The sequence below is a fragment of the Gymnodraco acuticeps genome, unplaced genomic scaffold (genome assembly GCF_902827175.1).
Source record: "Gymnodraco acuticeps unplaced genomic scaffold, fGymAcu1.1, whole genome shotgun sequence".
NCBI classification, from domain to species: Eukaryota; Metazoa; Chordata; class Actinopteri; order Perciformes; family Bathydraconidae; genus Gymnodraco; species Gymnodraco acuticeps.
Genome location: NW_022990682.1, coordinates 901,044 through 927,663, shown reverse-complemented (window position 1 = coordinate 927,663; position 26,620 = coordinate 901,044). Strand labels below are relative to the sequence as shown.

General features: G+C 40.8%; 2 protein-coding genes across 3 annotated transcripts in view; one reads left to right on the top strand and one right to left on the bottom strand.

Moving 5' to 3' along the window:
- Nucleotides 1-8,137: 8,137 nt before the first annotated feature.
- On the top strand, nt 8,138-14,317 carry ppa2 (inorganic pyrophosphatase 2). Its single transcript, XM_034230155.1, has 12 exons — nt 8,138-8,404; nt 9,327-9,391; nt 9,498-9,542; nt 9,635-9,688; nt 10,010-10,129; nt 10,346-10,432; nt 10,588-10,714; nt 11,862-11,989; nt 13,670-13,755; nt 13,850-13,919; nt 14,034-14,073; nt 14,162-14,317. The coding sequence occupies exons 1-12, from the start codon at nt 8,146-8,148 to the stop codon at nt 14,182-14,184; spliced, it is 1,104 nt and encodes a 367-aa protein (XP_034086046.1). The 5' UTR covers nt 8,138-8,145; the 3' UTR covers nt 14,185-14,317.
- A 621-nt stretch (nt 14,318-14,938) lies between these two features.
- Nucleotides 14,939-26,620, bottom strand: part of tet2 (tet methylcytosine dioxygenase 2) — a 34,796-nt gene continuing 23,114 nt past the window's right edge. For both annotated transcript variants that reach the window (XM_034230153.1, XM_034230154.1), the window contains exons 2-10: nt 22,292-25,321; nt 22,121-22,211; nt 21,930-22,023; nt 21,618-21,826; nt 20,372-20,522; nt 20,184-20,273; nt 19,756-19,893; nt 19,259-19,607; nt 14,939-19,114 (exon numbers count right to left, since the gene is read on the bottom strand). In XM_034230153.1, coding sequence (XP_034086044.1) covers nt 17,715-19,114; nt 19,259-19,607; nt 19,756-19,893; nt 20,184-20,273; nt 20,372-20,522; nt 21,618-21,826; nt 21,930-22,023; nt 22,121-22,211; nt 22,292-25,277 — 5,508 coding nt within the window. In that variant the 5' untranslated portion in view covers nt 25,278-25,321 and the 3' untranslated portion in view covers nt 14,939-17,714. The remainder of the gene's footprint in view (nt 19,115-19,258; nt 19,608-19,755; nt 19,894-20,183; nt 20,274-20,371; nt 20,523-21,617; nt 21,827-21,929; nt 22,024-22,120; nt 22,212-22,291; nt 25,322-26,620) is intronic.

Here is a 26,620-nt window from a genome sequence, read left to right as displayed (position 1 = left end):
TGACCCAGCTCCTCCCCATGTGTACCTGTCAGGAAGGCCGTGTGGCCACACCTCTTACTGCTGTGCTTCTACCCTCAGAGTATTACATATAGGAAAAGAGTTAAAGACAGAGCAATAACCCGCAGCAGAAGTAATCCTTCTGCTTTTATTTAAAGCATAAAAAAATGTCCTCACAAAAAGAATTCATGTGGGAGCTCAAAGAGACACTAACACTGCGCTAACTGTCGACAAGGAAGTATTTATGTAAATAGCCACAATGCTGTAAATCCCACTTGTAAGTAAAGACAGCTTTATATTTACACAAAGTACAAGTCAATTGCGTATCAAGTGAGTCAAACGTTTATGTCTACACTCTACTCTTTGAATGTAGGAAGTTTCCATGAAATGAATGAAACAAAATCTAATCACACAGTTTATAGCTGCCTAGAAGTAACATTTGAAAAGTTTCTTATCAGAGAACTTGATATGCCTCCATTGGACTCCAATCAGAGCAGACTGGGCTCTGGTTTTAGGCAAAGGGTGAAAAAAGGTGCTGCAGCACAGACAGGCAGTATGAGAAGAAGAAAAAAAGAGCTTTTTGAACATTAAAGCATGGAGACACATCACAGTACCGGCAGAAAATACAAATATCAACCAGAAAATTAGCATAATAGAGTCCCTTTAAGTGTAGTGTTAGTGATAATCACATTGGCTAATTATCACACACAAGGCATTTTCAAGTTTTGTGTTTCCATCTGCAAAAATATATTCTTTAAACTTCAGATCTGGTTGGACAGGTAATTCATCAACACACATGCTGCCACAATGATTTCTGGTCATAGCAACCAGATACTGCGTTCCTCACCAGACAATGAATGGATGCATTTCCTCCTCATTGAACTACAGGTCATGAGTGCTCCCATTGTGCTTTCAGATCTCTGTGCAGTGCGCTCATAATACACCTGTTCAACTTCCAGTGAACTGGAATGATACACATTAACTATATATCAGCTGGTCATCAACTTAAGACATTTTTAACATAATTCTCATTGCATCATCTATTAGTTTTCAAGAAAAACTTTTCACAAATTGGTATTGTAATCTCTGTTAAACAAGCACAGGGACATTTTCTTCAAACAAAGCAGACGTCAATGTTAGCAGTATTATGTAACCACAGGAAGTTGGTAAACCTTACAAAAACAATCACATACTTTATGCAAACAAAGAAAGTGAGTAAACAATGTTATCTCCAGTGTGGATATGAATTGTTTAGCCCTGGAGACATGTGACATCGTTTAACTCAGGGTGTGGCTTTTCAAGACCTGAAGTCTAGAGAGAACTTTCTCACAGTTAAGAACAATTTCAGGCAGTCCAAATATAGTCATTACGCTTATTCTTCGCCCAGAATAAAGTTATGTTTCTAACAAGGAATCCAATTCATTACTCTTTTTGTTTTTAAGGGATTACCCTGACGATAATTTTCTCTATTCATAGGTCTTTGAACTGTCCAAAAGTATTCAAAACAAGTATATGTTTAGGAAGAGAATGGTTGACATACATACAGTACTTGCTTCATACTTCACATGTGTGTAAATATTCTATATAATCCATATATTATGTCAAAATAATGTTCAAAGGACTTTATTTGGGTATTTTTATTAGGTACTTCCTAACACTTAACATAAATAGTTGGTTGATGCTTTGGTCACTTTGTTCTTTAAAATGTCATGGAAATAAATCCCCTTTGAATTGAAAATAATAGTCAAACATAAGTCAAAGTCAACTTTATTGTCAATCTTCCAGTTTGTGTGTACAGACAGAGAGATCGAAATACCGTTTCCCACAATCCCAAATATAAAACAAATGTATATCAAAATATGTGTGCAAATATGTATATATATATACACAGAATCAAAGACACATTTTTACATGTGCACACATTAAGACCTAAATAAAAACACAACAATCAATATATACAAAATAACAGTCACTTCAATATTTGAGAATGTACATTAGTGCAAAATTGTACATAGAATGTGCAAAATATTAGTGCAAGACAAATGTGCAAACACATTTGTATAAACTACTGTTGGAATATGACCACATGCTGTATACTTTTGTTCAGCTAACTAATAATAATAATAATACATTTTATTTTTAAGCGCCTTTCCTGACACCCAAGGACACTGTAAAATGTGTTTTTAAAAAAAACTGCTAATAGGCAACAGAACATGATAAAAACACAAACAGGAAATCATGGAGGAGACAATCAAGTGGAGACAAATGAAACATATAATGACTAACAAACAAATGTTCTTATGCTGAAAGAACATTTGTTTGTTAGTCATATTATGCTAACAGGACTTCATTCTCAAAGTTATTGACTAAATAACAAAGAGATGCTTTTTTGTCAGCAGCAGCCAGAGGAAGGAGCTGACGGAGAGAGCTAGGTGAGTGAAAAGTGTAAAATAAAAAAACTCTTATGCCGGAAACTTTCTTCGACAGCCACAGACTTTTACTGCCGGCCACTTGGGCACCATCACTGGAAGAGTCATGGCTGAGTGCTTTGCTTATGGGAACTCTTCTCCTTTGGCTCTTGTACAGATTTTCCAAAACAAGGAGACACTTTACTCCTCTGTGAAGCTTTCATAATCTCACTTGACATTCACACACAGCCAAGTTCGTCCTCTTATCAACGTATGATGCTTTGACCTTGGCCACTAGGCTCCAACTTTTACAACGTGAAATATTTGTTTTAAGTTTTTTTCTTGTGGGAACTTCAGCACGATCTTTGTAATAAAAACGTTCCTGTTAGCTGAAGCACACAGCATTAATGGGATTATGTGCTCGGCAGAATCAAAGCCGCTTGGCAACAGTATCAAAGGCCAGCATCCACTGCAAGAAAATAAAGCAACTTTTTTTATGGTTGCCAATCTTTATGAAATGTGTTTGAACAGAGATAGAGCTATTCAACAGCAAAGGAGACACATCAAGGTCGCTGGGGTGGGTGTTTGTCTATGACACAATGGATACATATGGACTTTGATCTCACGCTGTTTTCTGGAGATTATTACCATTGAATCCATCACCTTCATGTCATAAAAACAAAAGCACAGGGACATTAAAGCAAGAGCGACAATATGGTTGTCCTGAAAATGGTTGCCAAAGTTGCCAAGAAAGGAGGCAATAATGATCAATACACTCAGTTATTGAACATGGAAAAACCCATTGTAAAAAGCCAGTGGGCATAATGTTAGTAATAAAAAGTCTACGAAATAAAACCTTTTCTCTCCAGACAGCAGTTTGAGACAGTAATCCACGCCTTTGTCACCACTCGGCTGGATTACTGTAACTCTCTCCACATGGGGGTCAGCGGGTCCTCCCTCGCTCGTCTGCAGCTGGTGCAAAATGCACCAAGGCTTTTAACTGGCACATGGAAATATGACCACATTTCCCCCATGCTGGCTTCGCTCCATTGGCTGCCAATACATTTTAGGACTCATTTCAAAATCCTTTTATTTAATTTTAAATCACTAAATTTGGCATGACCCCACCATATCTTTCTGAGCTGCTACACCCTTACATGCCCAACCGCCCTCTCAGGTCAGCGGCGGATCAACCAACAACAGCTCCGGAATGTGCCCAGAACCAAGTCAAAGCGGAGAGGGGACCGTTGCTTCTCTGTAGCGGCTCCCACACAGTGGAATGATCTGCCCATGCATATCAGACAGGCCTCCACACTGCCTGCTTTTAAATCACTTCCCTGTTAAGCCCCAAGGACCCCCTCGGCGGGTCCTTTTTTTTGTTTGTTCACGACACTGTGTCTCAGGGGATCTTACTATATATGAACCTATTAATGTGTTATACCAGATTAACGGGAATAATCTCAGCTAACTGACGATACAAACCATTTTTACCAAAACAAAACACAAGTCTCATAAGAAGCATCTAAATGACCCCTGAGCGAAAAATGCTAACGCACTTTGGCACAGAACTCAAGATAAAAGATACCCTTATTACTTATCGTAGCTGCACATACAATATATCCGATTAAAGCTGAGGTTCCACAGATTATTTAGGTATATATATATCATCACTGAGTGATCCGAACTCGCGACAGGGGAAGCAAACTCAGACATCATAACACGTACCTTTACGGAGCTTTTACAGGAGATCCTCTCACCGTAGCTGTCAATCCAGGCCCGGTTCCAGAACAAAATGACTGAGGGTGCATCTGAGAATAGAGAGGGTGCAGTGGTAAAGTGCTATTTTTATAAGTGGGGAGTGGACCTAACACCCTCTAGGGGGGTCCTCACCTCCTCTAGGGGGGTCCGGGGGCATGCTCGGGGTTGATTTTTCTTTTTAAATATTGAAGTTAAAAGCATCAATCTGGTGAACTTTGAGAGCAAAATGAAGAGATCTATGGATCTATGTGCTCTTTGCTTGATTCATGCCTTCCCAGTCCCTTATCACGTAGCCTCAGTGGCGACTGGTCATTAGGGGCAGGTGCAGCCCCACCTAGTGTCAGCAGAAAGTATTACAAATAATGATTACAAATAAATGCAAAAAATGAATTCAAAAATGTATAAAATATATTTTAAGATCATGTTTAATCATCTGATTCGTCTGTACATTGCTGTTTTAGTCTGTGTTCTTCTAATTAGTGTCTACAGTGTGTGCCTATTGAGCTGTTTAGAGCCATGCGGGACAAAACCCGATCCTGCCCCTCCCTCTCCCTGTCCCAATGGTGACTGTAAAAACTACACTGCGCATGCTCAGAATATTTTCCTATTTAATGTGTGTGGCAAAAGAATAATGACGATAGGGGCATAGAGCTGCCATCCCCACCATACGTCATCTCACATAATTCAGAGCTGATTGGCTGTAAGTACGTGTGCCGCGAAAAGTGTGGTGTGTGAAGAGGAGACGAGAGAGCTGCAGTGAGGCGTCCTAAAACCCGGAAGTAAGCTGCGCATGGCTTCCCTCGACAACAAAGCAATGAGATTTCTCCATAGGATTTTAGAAAATAGCTCCAAATAAGATCTGTGGGAAACAAACCTGTTAGATAAATGCACGTTTTGTTCAGCCGGATAATATCCACATGTCTACCCTACTTTTATAATTTTCGAATCATAAATCTATTGATTAGATTAGATTTATGATAGAATTTTGAAACTACAAGAACATAAGGAGGACTTTTACAAAAAAGTAAGAGATTTTTGTCCAGAAGGATAGGCAAATGGACTTAATCTTCAAGTCAAGGTAAGACTGCAATTTTATTGAAAAGGGGATCTTACTAAGAGAGAACAATTCAATATTTAAATGATAAAATTACATTTTTTGGGTATCCTTTTGTTGAACTGTCTGTTTAAAATTAATTGAAACATCAGACAAAAAAAGCTTTTGAAAATAATATTATATTTTGATTTAGGTCAAAATATAATATTTGTAAACCTGAAGAGTCAGTGCCAGTGCCTCACCAGCCATGAACCTCACTGCAGAAGCTTATAGACATCTAAGTTTTTTGTGCCCCACCACTTTTGTACATATAAAAACGCCACTGCGTAGCCTATAAGAGCATGGCGCCAGTTGTTGTAGCCAGTTGTGGTGAAGGCATCTGACTTACTTGAACCGAAATGTCTACATGCATAGCAGAGGATGGCATCTTTTTTACATGAATATTCCAGCCAATCTCTGTTTTGAAACCATGAGCTGCAAAATGAGGCGAGTTGGGTACTTTTTTAAATATACCTGGGCAGGCTCTGTTTTGCTGAGATCCTCTGGCACTTGCGGGCCGCCGAGGGGTGGCGGTGTTTGGGGCAACGAAGACGGCTGCGGCTATTCCGCCTCCGCGGGCGAGGTGGGCAAAGCCGGCGAGTCGGACGTTATTGTCCACGACAGTGGCCGCGGCTAACGTAATGTCCCCATGATCTGAACTGTTATTACCTGCAGTAGATGCAGTGTTACTGCTGGCGATAAGGGCTGGTTGTTTTAACAATTTTCTGATGTCCATCACTGACTGCTGTGTAAGCACCTTGCAGATGACGAACGCGCAGCGGCACACGTCACGCACACCTGACATAATAATAACGTTACTTACCGTTTAAATTGACCAAATAAATGCAGCAGACAATGTTATTTAACCACAATTACAATTTATTTTATTTCAACTAAATTCTTATTATTATTATATATGTAATTTTTTTCACATTTTTCAAATGAGGGTGCATAACGACTCAACTGAGGGTGCAATGCACCCTTATGCACCCCCGTAGAACCGGGCCTGTGTCAATCTGATCAAAAGACTGGTTCAATGGCATTAAAACGAGAAAAAACGCGGCTGAATCGGTTAATCCATAGTTTGATAATGTTTCTGGGTAATAATTTGTTTATAATCCATAATTCCATTTTAATGTAAAAATCGGAGAGTAAAAGTTAGCTGCTAATGGTAGCCACCAGAGTTATCGCAGCTTCCGGTCTTGGCTATGCGGCAGTCTCACACACACACACATTACCAAATGAGGAGTATTTGGGAGTTCCCCTCGATTCCATTGGCTCTGACGGTTAGAAAGAGATATCAATCAGCAAAATCGAGCAAGGGGGGCCAGAGATAGGTCAAATCCACCCAAATGACCCCAGAAGTGGGTTTTTTGTTTAATAAATCTCTCTAAAAAGGTCAAATATCACTTGTTTTGCATCAATCTTGATGCAGGGTACTTATTATATGTTGTAGTTTGGATTCATAAAGCTTTTAGTCTACCATCCCATCATTCAAGGGTGGTTTTCACTATAAGTACTTTTTTTTTTGGACGGACACAATAATTTACATTTATTTACTGTGTTCAATCTGAATTCACTTTAAAATAAAAACATCTATATTGATTCTGACACTTCTACATCCAACTCACAGGTGTAACCTTGCTTTGAGGAAAAAAGATTATTAATGTAACCCTTTTAGAAGGGAAGATATGGTCATTTGTTCTGAGAATGTAATTTTCGAGCCTGAGACCTGAAAAACAGGCTCGGGGTTTAACAGGTTAAAACCCACCTCTTCTCCTTAGCGTATTAACATCTTTTAGAGTGTTGCTTTTATTGCTATTAAATTGTCTATTGTTTGTACTTGTACTTGTTTTATGGTGTGTGAGCTGTGCTGTGTGATTTTGTGTATGTTTTAATTTGTTTATTTCACTGGACAGCACTTTGGAGGTGATGCTCTATAAATAAAGCTGTATTGTACAAACTTGTTGTTAGCTCCCATTCAACTAGTAGTTACTACAACTTGTTTCTCTTTAGTAAACTCTAATATGGAAATAGCTACAATTAAAAATATCAAAATAATAAATGAATAGAAAAGAAAGTCTTCAGAGATTAATTTTCCTCTCTCTCCTTGACAGCCATGCTTGAGTAATCACATCAAATACCATGTTTTTCTTAATAAAAGGGGCAACCAGCCATGTTTCCAGTCATTGGACAAAGATGTGTGTGTTAATGTGTCCCATTGCTAGGTGGCAGCAAAATAAATATAGCCTACACATGGACCACCACAAGTATGCAATGGCAGAGCCGTGAAGTTTATATGGACAAATTACCGGTTGCATTGATTTGACTTCAAAGTAAAAGTGCAACTATGAATTACAAGCAGCTTTGTGTTCCAAAATCAGTCAGTAGTTTACATAACATATATGTGGATAAACAGAGATTAAATGTATGCCAAAAATGTCTTTGTGCCTGTCTGGAAATGTCCATTTTATCAGGCCACATAAAAAAAATAGAAGATTGACCCTCTCCACTTTCGAAACCCCCAGAAGCATTTTTTGTAAGCATGTTTATTGAATTTATACATGTAACCCATTATACATACATATGATAACGCTTCCCATTGAGAACTACTTTATTTCATGAAATGCATCAAGTTATTATAATAATAAGTAAGTAATAAGTAAATTAATACATTTAAGGATTAATGGTAAACCCTGCAGTGAACCATTTTGTCTTTCCGTCAACCGCTTATATGTTGTTATTAAATTCCAACATATCTTCTCCTTTATGTTTCTTCCATTGGGTCTTGATTTCATTGTGTATTCATATAACATGTGGAGTGAGCATAGTCTCAGCCTGGAGTGCTTTTACTTTGAAAACCTCTAACCGGAAACGCCCGGTTTCATCATGGCGGACTTGACATTTGTGGAAGTGTCTGAGGTGAAAACGGGAAGCAGGCCAGGAACCGGGAAAGAGTGTATAATGAGACCGCTGCGCCCTCTGCTCGGCTGCCTGGACACAGTTTTCGGCTCATTTCGTGCTTCTAGAAACAAACTCGTCACACAAGCAGCAGTAGTTCCGCATCTGAATTATTTCAGGAAAACGATGCACTATCAAACGGAGGAGAGAGGACGCCCCCATTCTCCTGACTATCGGATTTATTTTAGTAAGTTATGATCACCACCGCCATGGGGACGAACCAATGCGTGTCCCATTCATTTCGTAGTGTTTTAGCACACGCTGTGTGACAGGTTTGACCTTTGAGTTGGATGTGCAAGGTTGTTATTGTAGCACTATTAGCACTTAGCTTTGGAGTGAAACCCCCCTTAAAATGCTCAACGATAGTTATCCGTTTGCTGAAATGGTGCATAAGCAGAAAGGCGAGAACGATGTTTCTATTTCGATCCGGGACACATCCTCACGTGGTTTTTACATCCTGTTTGGGCTGTCACGTGGTTAATAGCTGCACATACATATTGAATATTGACATTTACTAGTCAAATTAGGATATAATGTAACACATTTTTAACCTAGTAAAGTGTCACTTTGTTCTGTGTCCAATATGGATAATGTTACTATATTTAGTCGTGACTGTAGGTGTTGTAATTTAAACAATAAGAAGGTGGCAACTTTTAGTGTCTTGTATAATTATAAATGAACATGAATGACTGAAAACGGATTAAATTAGGAAATATTTAAAACAGTCAGCCTTTCTTAGTGAATCGAACATTGCTATGACAAGAACAACTATGCCTATAAAGGTCACTAATACAATAATATATGTTGTCTCAATCAAAAAAGCAAATGCTGTATTTGGCTACATTTGCATTTCATAGGATACTTCAGCCACAAAATGCATCAGTTACTCACCCGTTGTCACTTTGAATTGTTAAAGATAAACGTGTTTATCTCGCAGCCTCCAAGGTGAATGAAGAATAAAAAAAAATTGAGAAAAGACTTGATTTGAAAAAAGGAGGCCACGTTTAACAAAAGCAAAACTTTATCTGTTTACAAATAATTGTAAGTTCATACTGTTTGTATGGAGGTTGCTGTATTATTTAAAACGTTTTGGGTTTGTCTTTTCTCAGAAACATCTGATGGAAAATACATTTCACCTTTCCATGACATCTCACTCATAGCGGAGACAGAACAGGTAACGCTTTGATAACACCTGAGTGATAAATACTGTAAAAAGTTCACAACCTGGATAAACATAATATTCATACCAGCAATTTACACATTTGTTTTTGTTTCAACAGGACAATGATGTGCCAGCTAAAAAGCCCAAGAAGAATGACAGTGAGGTAATGTCTGATTAAATTATTTATCATAAGTTGACCACCTGGAAACTTTCGACCCCAGCAAACACTGCATAAAGCATTCTTTCTTTCTCCAGGTGCTCTTTAACATGGTGGTGGAGGTACCTCGATGGTCACATGCTAAAATGGAGGTGAGAAGGCAGTACACTACCTCACTTTTATGATTGTTTATTATTATTTCACATTTACTACTACTACTGCTTAGGTAAAGGCTGATATTGACATTTTTAAGTTATAACTGGAACGCCAACTCCTATTCATTGAAACTCCAAGGATGTAACATGAGTAGCCTCAAACTATTACTGTTATTATTTAATGTGTTTCTAAACGGAGGTTCCAATACTAGCTTTTTCCACAGTTAGCAGTAGCTTGACACTGTTCTGAGTGTTAATGAAAACATTTAATTAAGTTTACAAAATTACACAAGTCTGATTATTTGCTTCTTTTTCCAGATTGCAACGAAGGAACCCCTGAACCCGATCAAACAAGATGTGAAGAAAGGAAAGCTCCGGTATGTTGCCAACATATTTCCCCACAAAGGTTACATCTGGAATTATGGGGCGATTCCACAGGTGAGGAAAATGCACGGAAAGAAAATTAAGTTATTCAGGCTTTTTATGTAAAAACAACAAAAGACTTAGACCTAGTGATGAATTCAGTTTTTGTGTCCAGACATTTTTTGTCAGCTGTGTGTTTATTTATTTATTTAATTAGTCAGATAGATGGTTCAAAAAGTTTGGTAGAACATTTTCATTTCTTACATGTTTTTGAACGGTTCCTATGGAAAGACGTGGGAAGACCCGAACCACACGGACGCAGAGACAAAGTGTTGTGGTGACAATGATCCCATCGACGTTTGTGAGATCGGCACCCAGGTAAGACTGCTTTAAGTGTTTTATTAATATACAAATTCTCTCATTAACACCTCTTGTTGTTAAATACCAACTCTGCTAAATCCTCAGAACTATCTTTCGAAGATAGCTTGGATTGATTTGACTACTTATTTGTTATCTGTTGTGATGTGTTTCAGGTGTGCTCTCCAGGTCAGGTGATCCAGGTGAAAGTGCTCGGTATCCTGGCCATGATCGATGAGGGAGAAATGGACTGGAAGGTCATCGCTATCAACATTAAGGACCCTGACGCCAAAAAGCTGAACAGTGGGTGTTTTCCTCAGATCACATCAACAGCCAGCATCTAAAAACCGCCTTACAATGATCCATTGTCTAGCTTGGAATAATTTAGTTCAGGAATCCTTGCCTCAGGGAAAATAGGGATTTATCTATACGCAAAACTTTTAAGTACAAATGGTTTTATATTAAGTGTCAATGAAAGTAAATGAATATGCCCAACCTATCTCCAGAGCTTGTCAGATCCACACTTTATCACATACAGGGGCGGACTGGGACTAAAAATCAGCCCTGGGGGGGGGTGCTAGTGAACTGTCAACAAACTGTCGGCATTCTACAGATGGCCAGTCCGCCCCTGCCGCTAACGAAGTGTAAACGAAGTGTAAACGAAGTGACAATGATCCCATCAGCGTTTGTGAGGGTACCGGCCCATCGGAATTCGTCCCGATGGCCAGTCCGCCACTGATCACATATGATGATAAATAATGTCTGTCTGAGTTGGCAAGTCAGACAGAAACTTCAGACTATAGTTTAAACTCTTACCTAAAACCTTCCCTGTGGAGTTTTCATTGTCAACACAGCTTTGTTTACAATCAACATTTCTCTACTAAACTATTGTGTATATCCTAAAGGCATTATAAACATGCTGAATGTTTCTTACAGCAGTTGAATAACCTGTTTCTGTTCTACTTTTAAGCATGCAATGTTTACTATACAGCTGCAACCTTCTCCTAATGTGGTTTTAACAGGGCATAATACATTGATTAAGGCCTGTCCACACCTAAAGAAATGAATCTAATAAACATGTTAAACTGAGTTTCTCCACAAATGATCATGCAAAAGCACCATGTTAAATCTCGTGCTCATGTGTTTGTTGAAAAAGTCATTAAGCGAGAATAAAGGCACAATAATTACTTTCTAAGTATTTCAAATGTACTTTTCTAATTAATGACATCTATACTCGTAATAAGACATGGCAGTTCTAATCAATTACCTTTTTAATTTCTAATCTCGAAAACGTTTGTAAACAAATACCATTCTACTGAAGGATGTACATTTGCAACATGATATATCCCTAAAGTGTAAATGGAGTCAGAGTCGTATCTAATTTATATTTAAGACAAATTATTGTGCATTTAGTACTCTGTTGTGATTCTGTTTAATGTGTTTTCTTCAGGCATAGAGGATGTCCGCAAGAGCCGGCCTGGTCATTTAGAGGCCACTGTCGACTGGTTCAGGAAATACAAGGTTCCTGATGGAAAGCCTGAGAACCAATTTGGATTCAACGGACAATTTAAAGACAAGGTACAGAAACTTTTGTAACACAGTATGTAAATAAGGCATGTTTACCCGGAGGTAGAGTCTTTTGTGCCTTAAAGGTCACCTATTTTGCAAAATCCACTTGTTCATGTCTCTTCTACATCAACATGTGTCTCCTCTGTGGAAAGAGACTCTGAAAGTCTCAGGAACAAAGATTCTCTCTTTTTGTCCTGATCCATTTCTATAAAAACCTGTCTAAAAATGAGCTGATCAGATTTTGGCCACTTTATGATGTCATAACGATTTTTTTTGCTTGTGTAACCATTAGCCAATCAGCAACCAAGGTAACCCCCCCCCCCACCCCCCCCCCTGCCTTATCACCTGAATCTCCTCCTAGAGCACCATTGTGTTCTTTATAACCAAATGTCTCTCAGAGGGGCGTGGGGCAGAGTCCTGCATCGGGTCGGGTACCCGACGGGTGACCCGCAAAAAAGGTGATTCGCGGGTGGTATTTTTTCAAACGCTTTTTTCCGGGTTCGGTTCTGGGTAAAACAAAGATGATGCGGGTCGGGTCGCGGGTATTGCATAATAAATATATTAAAATAATAATAAATTAGTTTAATGTTTAAAATCCTCAGACCTCTCCACCGCGGGACCGCGCATAATCATAACCTCTGCAGCGCATCAATCTGCTGCTGTGCGCGCCACATTCGAAATGGCTGAGGTGAAGCTCTCTAGCGGAGAATACAGCATTTTCAATAACACTTCCTCAAGAGCGAAATCCAACGTCTGGGAGGCTTTTTGTGTCATCCTAGATGGAGGAAATAACCAACATCCCACGCTTTCTGAGACAAATATGAAACTGCGTGTGTTAATAACTGCACGTTTTCACTGCTCATAGGCTATGCGGGTTCGGGTCGGGTTGCGGATCTTGTGCCGACGGGTCGGGTCGGGTTGCGGAACTAATTGGCAATATGTGCGGGTAGCGGGGCGGGTTCGGTATTGCACGTCGCGGGAGCGGGTCTTGAAAATCAGACCCGTGCAGGACTCTGGCGTGGGGAGGGGCTCCTTGTTTTCATCTAAAGTAACAGACAGAGAATCAGCACTTTGGAAACAGGGCTGAAACAGAGGGGATTATGGGATGCGGTAATGATCTGTTTGGTGTTTCAGCCAAACACTTCAGAGACAAGTTTGTATATCTGAGACCTATAATAAATTGATGAAAAACAGTATGATAGGGTGTAACGGAGGAGATCTTTGGGGCCATAGATCTCGGCCTCCGTTACGGATTGTGTAGCTTCGTTGGTGGCGAAGTGTATGTAGTGTGTGCATCTGTCTGTGTTTTAGTTTGTCTGTTTCTGTTTGCTGGTTTTGTTTTGAAACGTGTTCCCCTTTCCCCATGTTACTGCTGATTGTGTGCACCTGGTTCCCTGTGTTGTCTCCCCCCACCTGTGTCTAATTAGGCTCTGTTTCCCTGTCTGTTAGGGGGCTGGTAGTGTGTGTGAGATCCTTGTGGCTGGTGACTGTGCTCACGGGAACAGCAGGATTGAGGCTGTGTCCTGTGCTCGAGTGTAATAAATGCCCACACCTGGTTATATTTTTGGACGTTCTGCCTCCTTGCTTGGTCGGGCCGCTCACTTGTCGGCCTCACATAGGGGAACTTTAAATTGAATGTATTGCTCCCTATGAAATCAAATGTGTGTTTTTGTATGTATTCTCCTATAGGACTTTGCAGTTGAGATCATAATGTCCACCCATGAGCACTGGAGGGCACTAGTGCAGAATAAGTCAAATAGCGCAGGCATCGCATGGTAGGTAGGAGGTGAAACTCCTGCAGTGTAAAGTTATGTGATGTATGTAATTAGCTATGTTTGGTGAATGAACACAACTTTTCTTTTTGTATAGCAAAAATATCTCCTGCTGTGAGAGCCCCTCTAAGTGCAGTGCAGAAGAGGCCAAAGAGGTGGTGGAATCGGTGAGTTCTTCCATATGCTGGTGTTTCAACAAATATTATAGCAAACATACACTTTTAGATAAAACTGTGAAAGTTATGTTTAGTAATTCTCCTGTGTAATGTTTGACCCCTCAGGCCCCTGCATTCGACAGCGCACATGTTGCGTGTCCAGAATGTAAGTACACAAAGTCTAACCTGCATTGAATGTGTTTTTTTATGATTCAATGCTTTTATTCTTATTCTAAATCTTCTCTCGCTCGCAGTGGGCAAGTGGCATTTTGTCTGAGGATCTGAAGACAACATGGAAACCAACTTGAAGCAGCTGAACACTTTTGAATGCAGCTTGATTGATTTTTTATATACACTTATATACTAATAAAGGACTGGCTTATCTAAAGCCAGTTGAGTATCACTTGAAATGTTTGGCTCTATGAAACCTGATGTACTTATATGATTCTGTTTTCTTCAAGGTTGTGTCTTCCTGGTCGAATGTACTTATTGTAAGTCGCTTTGGATAAAAGCGTGAGCTAAATGCAATGTAATGTAATTTTTGGTAAGGACACATTTTAGCTGTAAAAAGTGCCATCTGAGTTTATCACCAAATCATTTGGAGTAAAACAATTTAATGGAAATACAAAGGACTTGAAAATGGGACAGTGAAGATCTGTATGAGATGTTTTTGAGTGTCATGTTGCACACCAGATTGATTTATAATAATATTTTTAATTCAGAGGTTAATCCCCTCCAAAAATGTATCTCCTTTTCCATTGAATTTTAAATGATATTGTATATTTTCTGTAGTTTTTTTGTGTCAAAGTCCAGGTCCAGCCTTATATGGGACTAAAGTCATGATAAGGTTTTTATTGGGCTTTAGGACTGTAATCAGTTTCTGCGAGAAACCATAACACCGATTCCTTTCCGTTTTGGTAAATCAAATAAATCCATTAATAATCGTCTGTCTAGTTTCATCCATTACTACAAAACGTCAGCATGTGGACAATAATGCACAATAATTTAATTACTAGTATTAACAAATAAAATTGTTTTAAATAAATATAAATTTTATTAAAAAAACACCCACATCTCAGCAATATCAGGAATGATATAATTAACAGCTTTCAAATAAACTGCATTCATTACATTACAATACTTACAGTATTAATAACCATCCTTAATTCCATTTTCGTAGCATACCAAACTTCAGGAGAACAAAGGGAACGCTCAAAAAATAAAACGACAGGGAAAAAGTTGCACATTTTTTTTATACCCTTAGTGTCTAACTGCAAAAAGACCAAGTGTGTATCAACTTCTAGCTTGACCTTTGAGCTGAGCACGTGTTAGCGCACTGGTTAAGCCCCGAAAGTCATTCAAGTAATGTTGACTCACTCAGAAACACTCCCAAGCATCTTCAAGTATGGCTATGCTTTTAAACCCGCTACATCTTAGACACCTTGGCTTTCTCAACATCAACCTGCTACTGTAGCTGGGTCCTGTACAAGGAAATTCAACATTTTTAATGTATATTCGTTTATACAAAATTTAAACAGTTAAAAAAAAAACTAGAACTTCTAATATCTGAGCTGACAGGATAGTAAACATTGCTGTGACAGTGAGCGTACATTTACAGACTTCCTGGATAATCCAACCGTAATCACTCTGTTAACCTGAAAGAGCCGAAATAATAATTAAAGATATGACGAAGATTGCTGATGTGCTCTGTGGGTCGGTTAGACAGACCAAGAAGAACCTACATCAACATCAAATAATGAGTTGTATTCCTGCAATACAGGTTCTTGGTATGTACATTGTGACATAATTTATTTATTTTTTAACACATTTACAATCTATTTAAATAAAACGTTTTGTAATTCTTTATTACATATTTTTTTTCCTGAAAAAGAAATGAAGTGCTTTCAGAAAATGAATATCTTGAAGAGTGGGGTAAGTCATTACTATAACATGACAGTCATATTGCATTAATTAAATCAAACAGGGAAGGAAAATCATTATACAATTGCTTAGTGGTTATAAATAAATTTAACTTTACACAGGCGCAAATATGTGCAGCTATGTTAATCACTGCCCTGGTCCTGCCCCATAGCAAATACATTGCTTTGTTACTTTGTCAATAGCATACTTTCCCTTTAGTCAACTCAGTGCATGTTCAAATTACTTTTAAAAGATTGACACTATCCCACTTAATAGAAGTACAACAATTGCAGGAAAGTATCTTGTGGAGCAGACATATATCAGATTCAGGATGCAATGGCCAGTACCTGAATTAGAAAATGACCGGATGAATTCAGACGATGAACACGAAGTAATTTGAAAATGTCCCTGATTTTACAGTACCTTCAAAGGTTCAAGTTCAAGCAATACTTTCTAGCACACAGATGAGAAAGTAAAACATGAACTGCTGTTGGTGGCCTGAAGTTGCACATTTTGAAAGTAATATACAAAGGATAAAAGAAAAATGTTTTAATCCTATTGCCAAACTAGTTTTGAGGTATATGAAAGGTTTGCACTGTACATTATTTAAAAGCCTTCTCAAAAAGTCTCACATTGTATGTTTCTAGTAGGTTGGATAGCACCTTTGTTATATAAAAATCAGTTGAAACCCAAAGTAAGACAATGAAATAGACTGTTATCATTCTTTACAACACAAAATCTATAACAGTAATTCCAAAAAGAAATTAATTTACTGTACAAATCTCACCTGTTTATCTTACAGTTAGATTACAACAATTAAAGACCCCACAGCAAGCCAGCTGCCTCTGAACCGACACTGAGCTGACCCTGTTTCATGTTCCTCAGTGTATAAAAAGCACATTTCCTAAGCACCACAGACATACAACTACACGCAATATTCACAGTCCAGGTTTGTTCAATGAGCCCAAGGTAAGGAACATTGAAAACAGTTGTTGACGACAAAGTAAACCTGGAGAAAACAGAATATGACAAATGTGGACTTTTTTCCCCTCAAAATGTTAAAAAAGCACCATTATAATGGCTCAATTTACAGTATAAATGACATAGTAAATTAAAAGAAGCACCAACACAATGATAGTTAAAAAAATCTTTTTGCGTGACCTTGAAACATTTTCCCGGATTGACCATACAATCCAGTGTTATAAATTATGAATTTAATTTGAATGGTGCGTAGAAATTAATTATTCTAAATGTAACGATTAAGTTAACCAGATTTCATGATTTAAAACTATTATTAAAACATAAAATTCTCATCATTAAAAAGTGCTCTGAGAAACACTGACTTGCCAAAAACCATTGTAATGCTGATTGACTGACCTTGGGAAGATATTTTCAGTGTCCTTTTGAGATAAGTTATTGAGTGTCACTCGTAGAGTGCGGTATTGTCATAGTATGATGGAATTTGAGTTTAAATAAATGGTAACAATCACACACGTTAGCACCGTGAATGTTGTCATTTACAAAAAGTCAGTGTTTTATGCCAAGAGTAGAATTTTGTAAGAAAAATAAAGCCACAAAAAAGGAAACTTTGTTTCCATTAAAAATAGGTCCTTATAGATTAGACTGAGAGCACCAGAGATTTTGACAGTGTGTATCTTGCGAAAGTTGCCAAACAAAAATAAATACATCCTTAGGAGGGTCAACAATCGGAGCTTGATTGTTAAAGAAGTGAAAGACCTGATGGGAAAGATGATTCATATCTCAGTTGATCACAGGTTCCTTTTTCAACACTGTTGCCGACTTTACGGATAGGAAGGAGTGTTTAGACGAGGCCAGTGGTGCTTGTGTTCTTTGTCCGTCATAAATAAAGCACCTTAAATGTCCATCTTACACAAACTGACTGTATGGGCCTGTGACCTTGGTGAAGGCGTATGGAGTTGTATTGACACAGCTGTTTGTTGTGGACGTCATGGACCCCTCCATTATCGACTGGATGAAGCGCTGGTAAGTTTCCCCCCCGGGGGCTTCTAAAAACTCTGGAAGCTCACGCTTCACCGGCTTCTTGCTCTTGCTAGGTGTCCCCTCGCCACCGTTCTTTTCTGCGTCTTCCTCCTTCTCTCGAGCCTTCTCGGCCATCTTGGCTTCCCATAGTGACAAACCATGCTTGGCCTCGTTCATATTTTTGTGCTGGTAGAAGACCAAGGAGATGCGCGTAGGGTGGGTGCGGTTGGGGTTTTTAACTGGAGTTGTAGCATGGAGCTCTCGTTTTGCACACTCGATGAGGACTGAGCCGTGGCTTGGTGCCAATGCCACTCCGCCGATGTCTGGGTCCAAGAAGTTGTGCTCATTGTCCGACCACACCTCAGGCTTTTGCGGGGTTGTGGGAGTCTGTGGTATTCCAGGCTCTTGCTTAATACCAGAGCCCATGAGGCCCCCATTAGGCATACCTGACCCTGGCTGTGCTTCAGGGTGTAAACCCCCACCAGTCATCTGAGCAGAAAGCATCTGTGGGCGAGGCAAGCCCATCTCTGTCTTGATTTGCATATGGAATGGATCTTGGCCTGGAGCTACGATTTGAGGACTCCGAGACAGGTATGGATTTGGGTATCCTCCAAACTGATTGCCTTTGTTCACAGCAGCATAGTCTAGACCCCCATGAGCTGAGGGTGCTCTTGAGAGGGGGTCCATAAACTGGGAGTCTGGGGCTCCATTAGGACCATAAGGGGAGTAAGGTCTCATAGGGTGAACTGGCCTCATGCCGCAAGCATTGTAACCATTGACCTGTAAACCTGGATCACCATACCTTGGCGGATAATTGACCTCATAACGTGGCTGTACACCGTACTGCTGCTCTGAGTAAAGCGCTGGCCGCTGTTGTCGATACATGTCCAGGTGCTTGGGGTTTGAGGCATAGTACGGATGGTAACTGTCCAGGGGCATTCCTCCGTTACATTGATAACCTGGGTAGGGACGATTTGATCCATTTATGCAAGGGTTCGGTACGTGAAGAGGAGAGGGGTAAGGGCTGGTTGGTGTTGGTGGCTGAGGGGGATACATGCTACCTGGCCTGGAAGTGCTTGGAAAAGACCCAGGGTGGTTGGGGAACCTGGGGTAGCCGGCTACATTTGAGCCAGGATAAGGGGGAAGAATGTTTTGGTGCTGTTGTTGCTGTAATTGCTGTAGTTGCTGTTGTTGCTGTAGTTGCTGTAGTTGCTGATGATGGGCCCCCATGGGGTGTGGTGGCTGACCTGCCTGTGGGATTGCTCCCACAGCACCTTGGATAGGTCCTAGAAAACAAAACCACAAAAAGGTAAAAAACTGAGCAATCCAAAGTCACCTTTTGTCAATAAATTGCTCTCAAGTTTTTCACTACAAAGAGATACTATATTTAAAATACGTATAATAAAATGTCAGAATAAATGCTACCCTACCTGCCATAGGAGTGATCTGAGGAGGTCTCTCATAAGTGCTAGCTTTTGCCTTGGCCAGGAGGGCCTTTTCTGCCTTTTCATTGTCCAGCATGGCATTCCTCTGGGCAGCTGCCTTCTTAGCATCCAGCTTTTTTTGCCGACAAGACTTGGCTGGCTCTGAAAGCATGCGCACCTGACGGCGGAAGGCACTGAGGACTTGGATGGCGCCTGACTTGATTTTCTCCTGTTGAGCCTCCTCACTGCCAAATTCATCAGTGTTGGAAGCCTTATAAAGAGGCAGGACATGGAGCTGCTCATCCTCTGGTATCTTTCCAATCTCCCGGTTATCCTCACCTGTTAACGTGCACACCTGGAGAAACCATTTGTGTTCAATACTCTTGTACGTTGTTTTGAACTCAATGGGACTTAAGTAAAGCCCGATTTGCATTTAGCAGTTTCTTCTCAACAAAACAAGATACTTATATAAATATACAGTCCATCCACCAGGTTTTGCTTACCACAGTGCTGCCTCCTTGCATGTTGTGGAGGTCTCTGTGAGCGTGTGCACAGAAGTCCAGACAAGCAGTGACACCAGAGAAGGGACGGCCGTCCTTGAACCCCAGACGACAATCTGGTGCCCTGTGTTCATGTTCCACCTGTGTCCAGGAATTATATGACGTGCATTTGATATTTAGAGTTTAGAAGTCACAATACAATATAGATAGGAAATCTGTACCAAACTACTTCATTATGTTTATACTTTGAGCAAATACCATGTGCATTGTTGTATGCAAGTATCACTCACATGTACACATGTTAAATAAAATCAAAGCTTGCTTTAGATTTGATCTGAAAAACAATGATACCTTTAAGAAACAGGACATTTTTGTTATATTCTTTGATGATAATATATTATTTCGATGTAAGTGTGGAAACAATTACACACCTGGTTTCCATACGCATCAGGTGCCAAGTTTTTATACAAAGGACCCAGTAAGGTTGCTAGATTTTGAAAGTTGTGCTCCAGTCTCTCTTCCTGAAAGACAAAAATCAGCCAAAATTAGTCATCTGAATTTATATGAATTATTATGTATTATATAATAATTATTATATGATAAACATGGGGAATTATACCTCTTTCACATCATCTCCCAGTAACTTGAATTTTCTTGGTATTTTGCTCCGGGCAAACTTGCAGCCGTTGTAGTACATGCTCCAGGAGCAGCCGAAGGAGAACGATGCTCCACAAGCGTCAGGATTTAACCCCTGGCAGGCACAGGTTCTCCTGAAGAGGGAGAACGAAAAATATTAATGTTCCAATTTGCCCAGGTCAACTCAGTGTTCAGAACAAATTGTGACTTTTTAGTTATTGAAAAGGGAAAATAACAACCAAACATTGACGACACAAATGTTTTGTTTAAAACTAGGGATGCACGATATTGGTTTTTTGAAACCGATACCAATACCGATAACTTCCTGCTTCTCAAGACCGATACCAAAAAAAAAATTACGCCACTAATTATTTTAACGCGATTAACGCATGTGTATTTTTTTTTCCTAGGCCGCCCCGTAGTTTCAGAGCGCATCGAGTTTAAAATACCATCTACAAGCTGATGCTGACAGCCCCGCTCCTGCCGCCCGCTTGTGGCAGACCACACTTCCACGCTCACCGGCAGGCACCGACTGGCCATCTGGAGGACCGGGAGGGTGTGTGTATGTGTGGCCCGAGCGAGCGAGAGAGAGACCTTACGTGCATTGTTGTTGTTAGCATCTGGTGCTAGCTAGCTGCGCTAACGGATATACGGAGCTGTTTAAATGAAAACAGAGGAGCGACATTTCGCCACAACTGCTCTGAGCACTTGACTTTATGCAGGAAGCCAGACAGTGGGACATTGTACGAAAAGTCAGCACACTCAGCACGGATAGTGCGCAACATGATTGCAGCGTCCAGGCAGCTCCGGTTCGAGCATATGCCTTGAGTTGCACATAGCTCCAACGCCCATACCACCGACGACATGTTTGTTTACTGTCCTGGCTTCACGGCCGCACACCATTTACGTCACAGCCAGGCATGAGTTAGGGAGCGCTGGATTTGTGAAAAACTCCCGTCTTCCTAAACCACTAATACCACAGTACTGGCAAAACGGGAGGAGCCGAATGAAAAACAAGCGCCCCTCATCCCAATCCACCCACACCGCAGTATTTTTTTCTTTTTTTTTACCCCAAAAATATATTGTATATTATCGGGGCTATTAATACTGGTATCGGGTTTATCGGGATGACGTCATAATTCCTAATATCGGACCGATAATTATCGTGCATCCCTATTTAAAACAACTTCTATTGCCCACTTGGCCAAACTTGTTTTGCTGTCACTTACTCCTCATTGATTGCACATCGTCTCTGGGTGTGGGCTCCATGCTTTGTTAGAGTTTCTCGTAGCTCGAGGTAGAGGCGGTCAGCCAGGCTGGGCTGGATGCCCTCCCAGACCAAGATTACTACAATGATGCAGGCTGTCTCACATTTGTGACCACTACGCTCCCGCACTAACACCAGTAGCTTTTCATCTTCACTTGATCGACGAATCACCTGAAACATGAAAGGTAAAACAAAATTGTAGGAATGTAAAGGCAAATAGAAGGGAAGCTGAAAAGCCTTTCCCTCAAATTAAATATACAATACTGGTTCTTACCCATTTGGCTATGGGGCACCCTTGTGTACTTTTTCCTTCCTTGCCTGTGTAGATTACTTTCTCAATCCTGATTGCAGGCCCAGTTAGACCGGACCTTTACAAAAAAAGAGGCAATAAAGATAAGTAACAAAGTACAAATGGTGGTAATGTAACACAGTATTTTTAAAAACATAAACAAATTTGGGCTTTACCTGGTCTCCATGCTCTCACGTATACCGGCGACACTCGGAGCTGAGCCCAAGTGAGTGTAATATGGGCCTTCATCCTTCTCACTGATTTGTTCTAAATATAAAAAAAACATACATTAATATCTAGAAACCAACCAATTAATCATATTTCAGAAACAACATAATGAGACTCACCAACACAGTGGCAGGATGCAATGTCATATTGTGTTTTCAAGGGAGTGTCCAGCAGATTCTTTATAGGAGTATCCAATAGCTTCATAGGAGAGTCCATAAAGCTTTGTAAGAGAGGTTCCTTCTTCGGGGTGAAATCATGGTGTCTTTTTAGGCCTACAGCAGGAGGGGCAGCTGGTGATGATTCATATGCACCAAGGTCAGTGTTGGTTGACAGGATGGTGACAGGCCCAGAATATTCCACCTTGACTTTATTTAATGGATTGATGATAAGGGATTTCTTCTCAAACACGGGGGAAAGCTGGTATTGCCTCAGGCTTTGTTCCATGGAGGCCAAGATGCTTCCCGGCCGCCTGCCTTGATCACACTGGACTGTTTCATTCTCCTGCTTAATCTGCACTCCACCTAGGCCTGCCTCTCGCATCAGCAAATGCTGCTCCTGCTGTTGGGAACACTGCATTTCGAATCTGGGTTCGTTTTCCATTTTAATAGCTCGCAGGCCATGTTTGGGATCAATAGTGCTCTGAAGGGGATGAGGAGGGCCCTGGCGCTCCTGCCTTTGTAACAGGTGCATACGCAGGGCTGCATGCCTCTGAAAGTCTGCATGGGGACCCACAGGTGCCAGAGGCAGTCGAGGTCCCCTTTGGAAGTGAGTGCATGATGTCTGCAGCTCCTGTTCAGCTTTAACATATATCTGTGCTGATACCTGTTGGTTTAACGCGCCTTGTGGTAAGTGAGGTTGTGGCGGCGTGGAGGTCTGGGAGAAGTCTGCATGGTTGGGCTGGTGGCAGTGGTTGTTAGGCTGTTGTGGTTGAAATTGCTTGAGGTTACTGCTGTCTGGGTTTGGTGGAAACTGTCTTTGATGTTGTTGATGTTGTTGCATCTCTGTGGTGTTATTGTAACTGAATGTTGCACGGTCGCTGTGCTGAATGTGTTGGTTGTTGGATTGAGAAGAATTGTTTCTAGGGGGCTGGTTGTGTTGAAGCTGCTGCTGACTTGGCTGAGGCTGACTGCGGGGTCTGTAATCGGGAGACTTGAGTGGCTGTCCCTCAAATTGTGGTGGGTGAGACAGGGGACGTTGTAGAAGACAGTGCTGTTGTTGTTGTTGTTGCTGCTGTTGCTTTGTTGGTGAAAACCCAGGTGACAGTATATCCTGCAGGTCAGGGTCTTCACATAAGTGCTCTGACTGCATCTGGGTCAGGTAGTGGTTGTCTGCCTGCTGATCTTGGCAGAAATTACGCTGCTCAGGCAGTTTTTGGGGTAAGGGCTGTTGCATTTGAGGTGTTTTCGAATTTGAATGCTGCCACTCAGGGGCAGTGTTGTGCTGGGCTGGAGCACTGTGTGTTTGGGCCTGGAGACGTTCCTGCTGTTGCTGCTGGAAGCTGTTGCTGCTATCTGTGAAACCTGACTGTGTCTGGAATCTTCGCACTGTATTTTGCTCCATCATCTGGCAGTGAACCTGGGGGTTAGCTATCTGCTGCTCTGACTGAGGCTTAGCAGGAAAGCCCCTCCACATGCCCTGCTCGTGTGCCCGGGATGACTGGGCACTTGCTGCTTGCTCCTGGGAATGTGAAGAGCTCAGCGCTGCCCAGGCTCTCTGGTCAGGACTTAGCTCAGACGTGTCCTCCATACCGTTTTCTAACCCAGCATGATGTGGCTGCTGACGACTTGGCCCCATGGGTCCTGTACTGTCAGCACCATGTGAGTTCCCAGCATTTCGTTTAAAGGTCTGGGCTTGAATCTCATACTGCTGGCCCCTGTCATTGCCATGGCGCTGATTCTGAATAGACCTGGGTTCTTCACTTTGCCCCATCTTCTGTATCCCAGAGTTAGGAAAGTGTCCATATCCACCTGTCTCTGCTGCCTGTGGAGGAGCATTGCGCTCTAGAAAAGAGTTCTGGTTAAACTCTTGGTTGGCCTTTGCATATATTCCTTGACGATTTGTGTCATCTGGATAGCACCGTGGGCCATTTTGACGTTGTTGTGAGCTATTAGCAGTATTTGCAGTTGGCATCATGCCAGGCAGCTGACCTAGAGACCCCTCTTGACCAGAGTAAGATGTTGTCCGCTGCTGATGCTGGTGTTGCTGCTGATGCTGTTGTTGCTGCTGCTGCTGCTGCTGTTGTTGTTGCTGCCTGTGGTCTGCTTCAAAATTGTTGGAGTATCCATTCACTACAAAGTTGACAGAGTTATAATTGTTGCCACCTTCAACATTACTTGATGCCACAGGCCGCTGTTGCTGTGAGTCAGGCATCTGAGCTAAATTGGGCATTCCTGAGGTTAAGGGGGGTTGAGAACTTTCACTGGGTAACTTATTTGTCAGCGAACCATTGACAGCATCAAGCTGTTGCCCAGATGTTTGTGGTGCGATTGACACTTGCTCAGGATAATACTGAGACAAGGTTTTTTCTAACAGATCACCAGGAGTGCCTTCTATGTTTGAGGGAGGGGATTCAGCACCGTTTGGAATCGAGCCTTGTTTATTTCTTGGCAGACCAAAAATATCTCCATTGGGAAAAATAAAATTCCTGTTGTCCAACTTAATCTCTGTCTGTGGGGAATTGCGTTCAAACTCTGTTGCCTTTGTCAACTCAGGAAAGCTATCCACCAAACTGGAGGTAATATCATCATTTCCTCTCATTTCAGAATCTACTTTAAGTTTCTTGGGTTGGTGGGTCATTAAGGACTGCTCATTGAGTGCATGCTTCAACTCGCCATTCATCAATTCTCCGTTCATCGTGTAGGGTCCTTGATCGAACAGCCCTTGTACAGAAGCAGGACTGTTGGAGTTCTCCCTGTGCCTCTTCATGGAGTTGGCACCTGCACTGGACTTGTAATGGTTCCAGTTCGTATCTCCAGCGTTCTCCAGAGAATCACTCTCTGAAGACTGGCCTCCATTCTGGAGTTTGTGAGGGATGTTGCGAGATGTTCCAAATTGTGATAATATCAAACGTTCTTCCGTCTCATGTCTGGCCTGTTCTGTTTCCATCTGGCCTGCTCAGAGTCCATCCACAGGGCTGCCCTCTGTCCGTCCTGCAGGGCACAAAGAGGAAGAGATTGTTTTAGTTACATTATTATAATTCATCTGTTTTCCAATACAATTATATGTACCAAACAAATATAATGGTACACAGCAGTTCTCGCAGAATTGTACCCCTAGATCTGTGCAGGGTCATATATGATCTTCTGACAAACATCTAAACTCAACATTCGTGAACCCTAAGTAAAAGTCTGAAAAGGACCTGGGTGAGGGGAATATCAGTATAGTAATTTGTTAAAGTAACACAATCCACTAGAAATGGATTCATCCCAACCTAATCCCTCAATTTAACAGACAATGTATCAAAAGGTTTCCGTAAGGTACACCAGGTTTTGAGGTCACATTTTTTTCAGTGCCCAGTATCAGGAGTGCATCGCAATAGTGTTTCCTTTTGAAGACCCTTATCTCAAACTGAATGCTGTGTCTTCCTGTTTTGTACAACTGTTTTAAATGTCTATGAGGAAGGTGTTAGGACAACAATGTTTGGAAACAAACCAGTTGGTTCAGTTTGCCTAACAGTGCAATCTTTCTTGGACAGACACAGGAAGAATTCTAGGTCTATTGACCTCAATCTGGATTTATATTGTAGTAAAACAATAGCTTTGATAGTTTTCAATACAGATGGAAAGAAACTTGAAAAATGGTGGTCAACACAATATACAACCTCACCAACTTACAAAAACTCACCTCTTCAATCTGGCTTTTAATGTGTGATTGTTTTTGTATTGCTTGATTTTAATTTAACTATATTTATTTGTTGTTCTTTTCTTTTCACTATCTCTGTAAAGCGACTTTGAGCACCTGTAAAAGCGTTAACAAAATAAATCTATTATTATTATTCATCCGATGATAGCATCTGTTTAAATCCATTTTCTAGATTCTGACCTCAGTTCTCATGAGTGTTCTATGAAGTCACTCAAAATCACGAGTGATACTTTTTGGTTTATTTGTAATATCAATTTCAGAATATATTATAAACTAAACATGAGTCCAGTTGATTGAAGGCAGTAGGATGCAAGGTTAATGTCCCAGATGGTAGATGGGAGGAGGAGCTGGCTGCTCGTCAGCTGTTCAGTGGTGCTTTTCCTCACCCTGAACACATTGTCATGTCAAATATGCAAATGACACTGGGTTGTCTAGTTTGATGCCTTTTGTTATCATGGTTCCTAGCCATGTAAGCTTTTTGCCATGAAGCTATGATGAGAATACAAATGTTTCCCACACTAACTAAACCTTCTGGCTAAACTTCTTTACACAATGTTTTGTTTCAACTCTAAAGAGTTTGTTAGCAA

Excerpts from the sequence above, each read along its gene's own strand:
- ppa2 (XM_034230155.1), top strand. The coding sequence starts at position 8,146 with ATGGCGGACTTGACATTTGTGGAAGTGTCTGAGGTGAAAACGGGAAGC. Across the intron at positions 9,543-9,634 it reads CCAAGAAGAATGACAGTGAG|GTGCTCTTTAACATGGTGGT; the intron begins GTAATGTCTGAT and ends TTCTTTCTCCAG. Across the intron at positions 9,689-10,009 it reads GGTCACATGCTAAAATGGAG|ATTGCAACGAAGGAACCCCT; the intron begins GTGAGAAGGCAG and ends TTCTTTTTCCAG.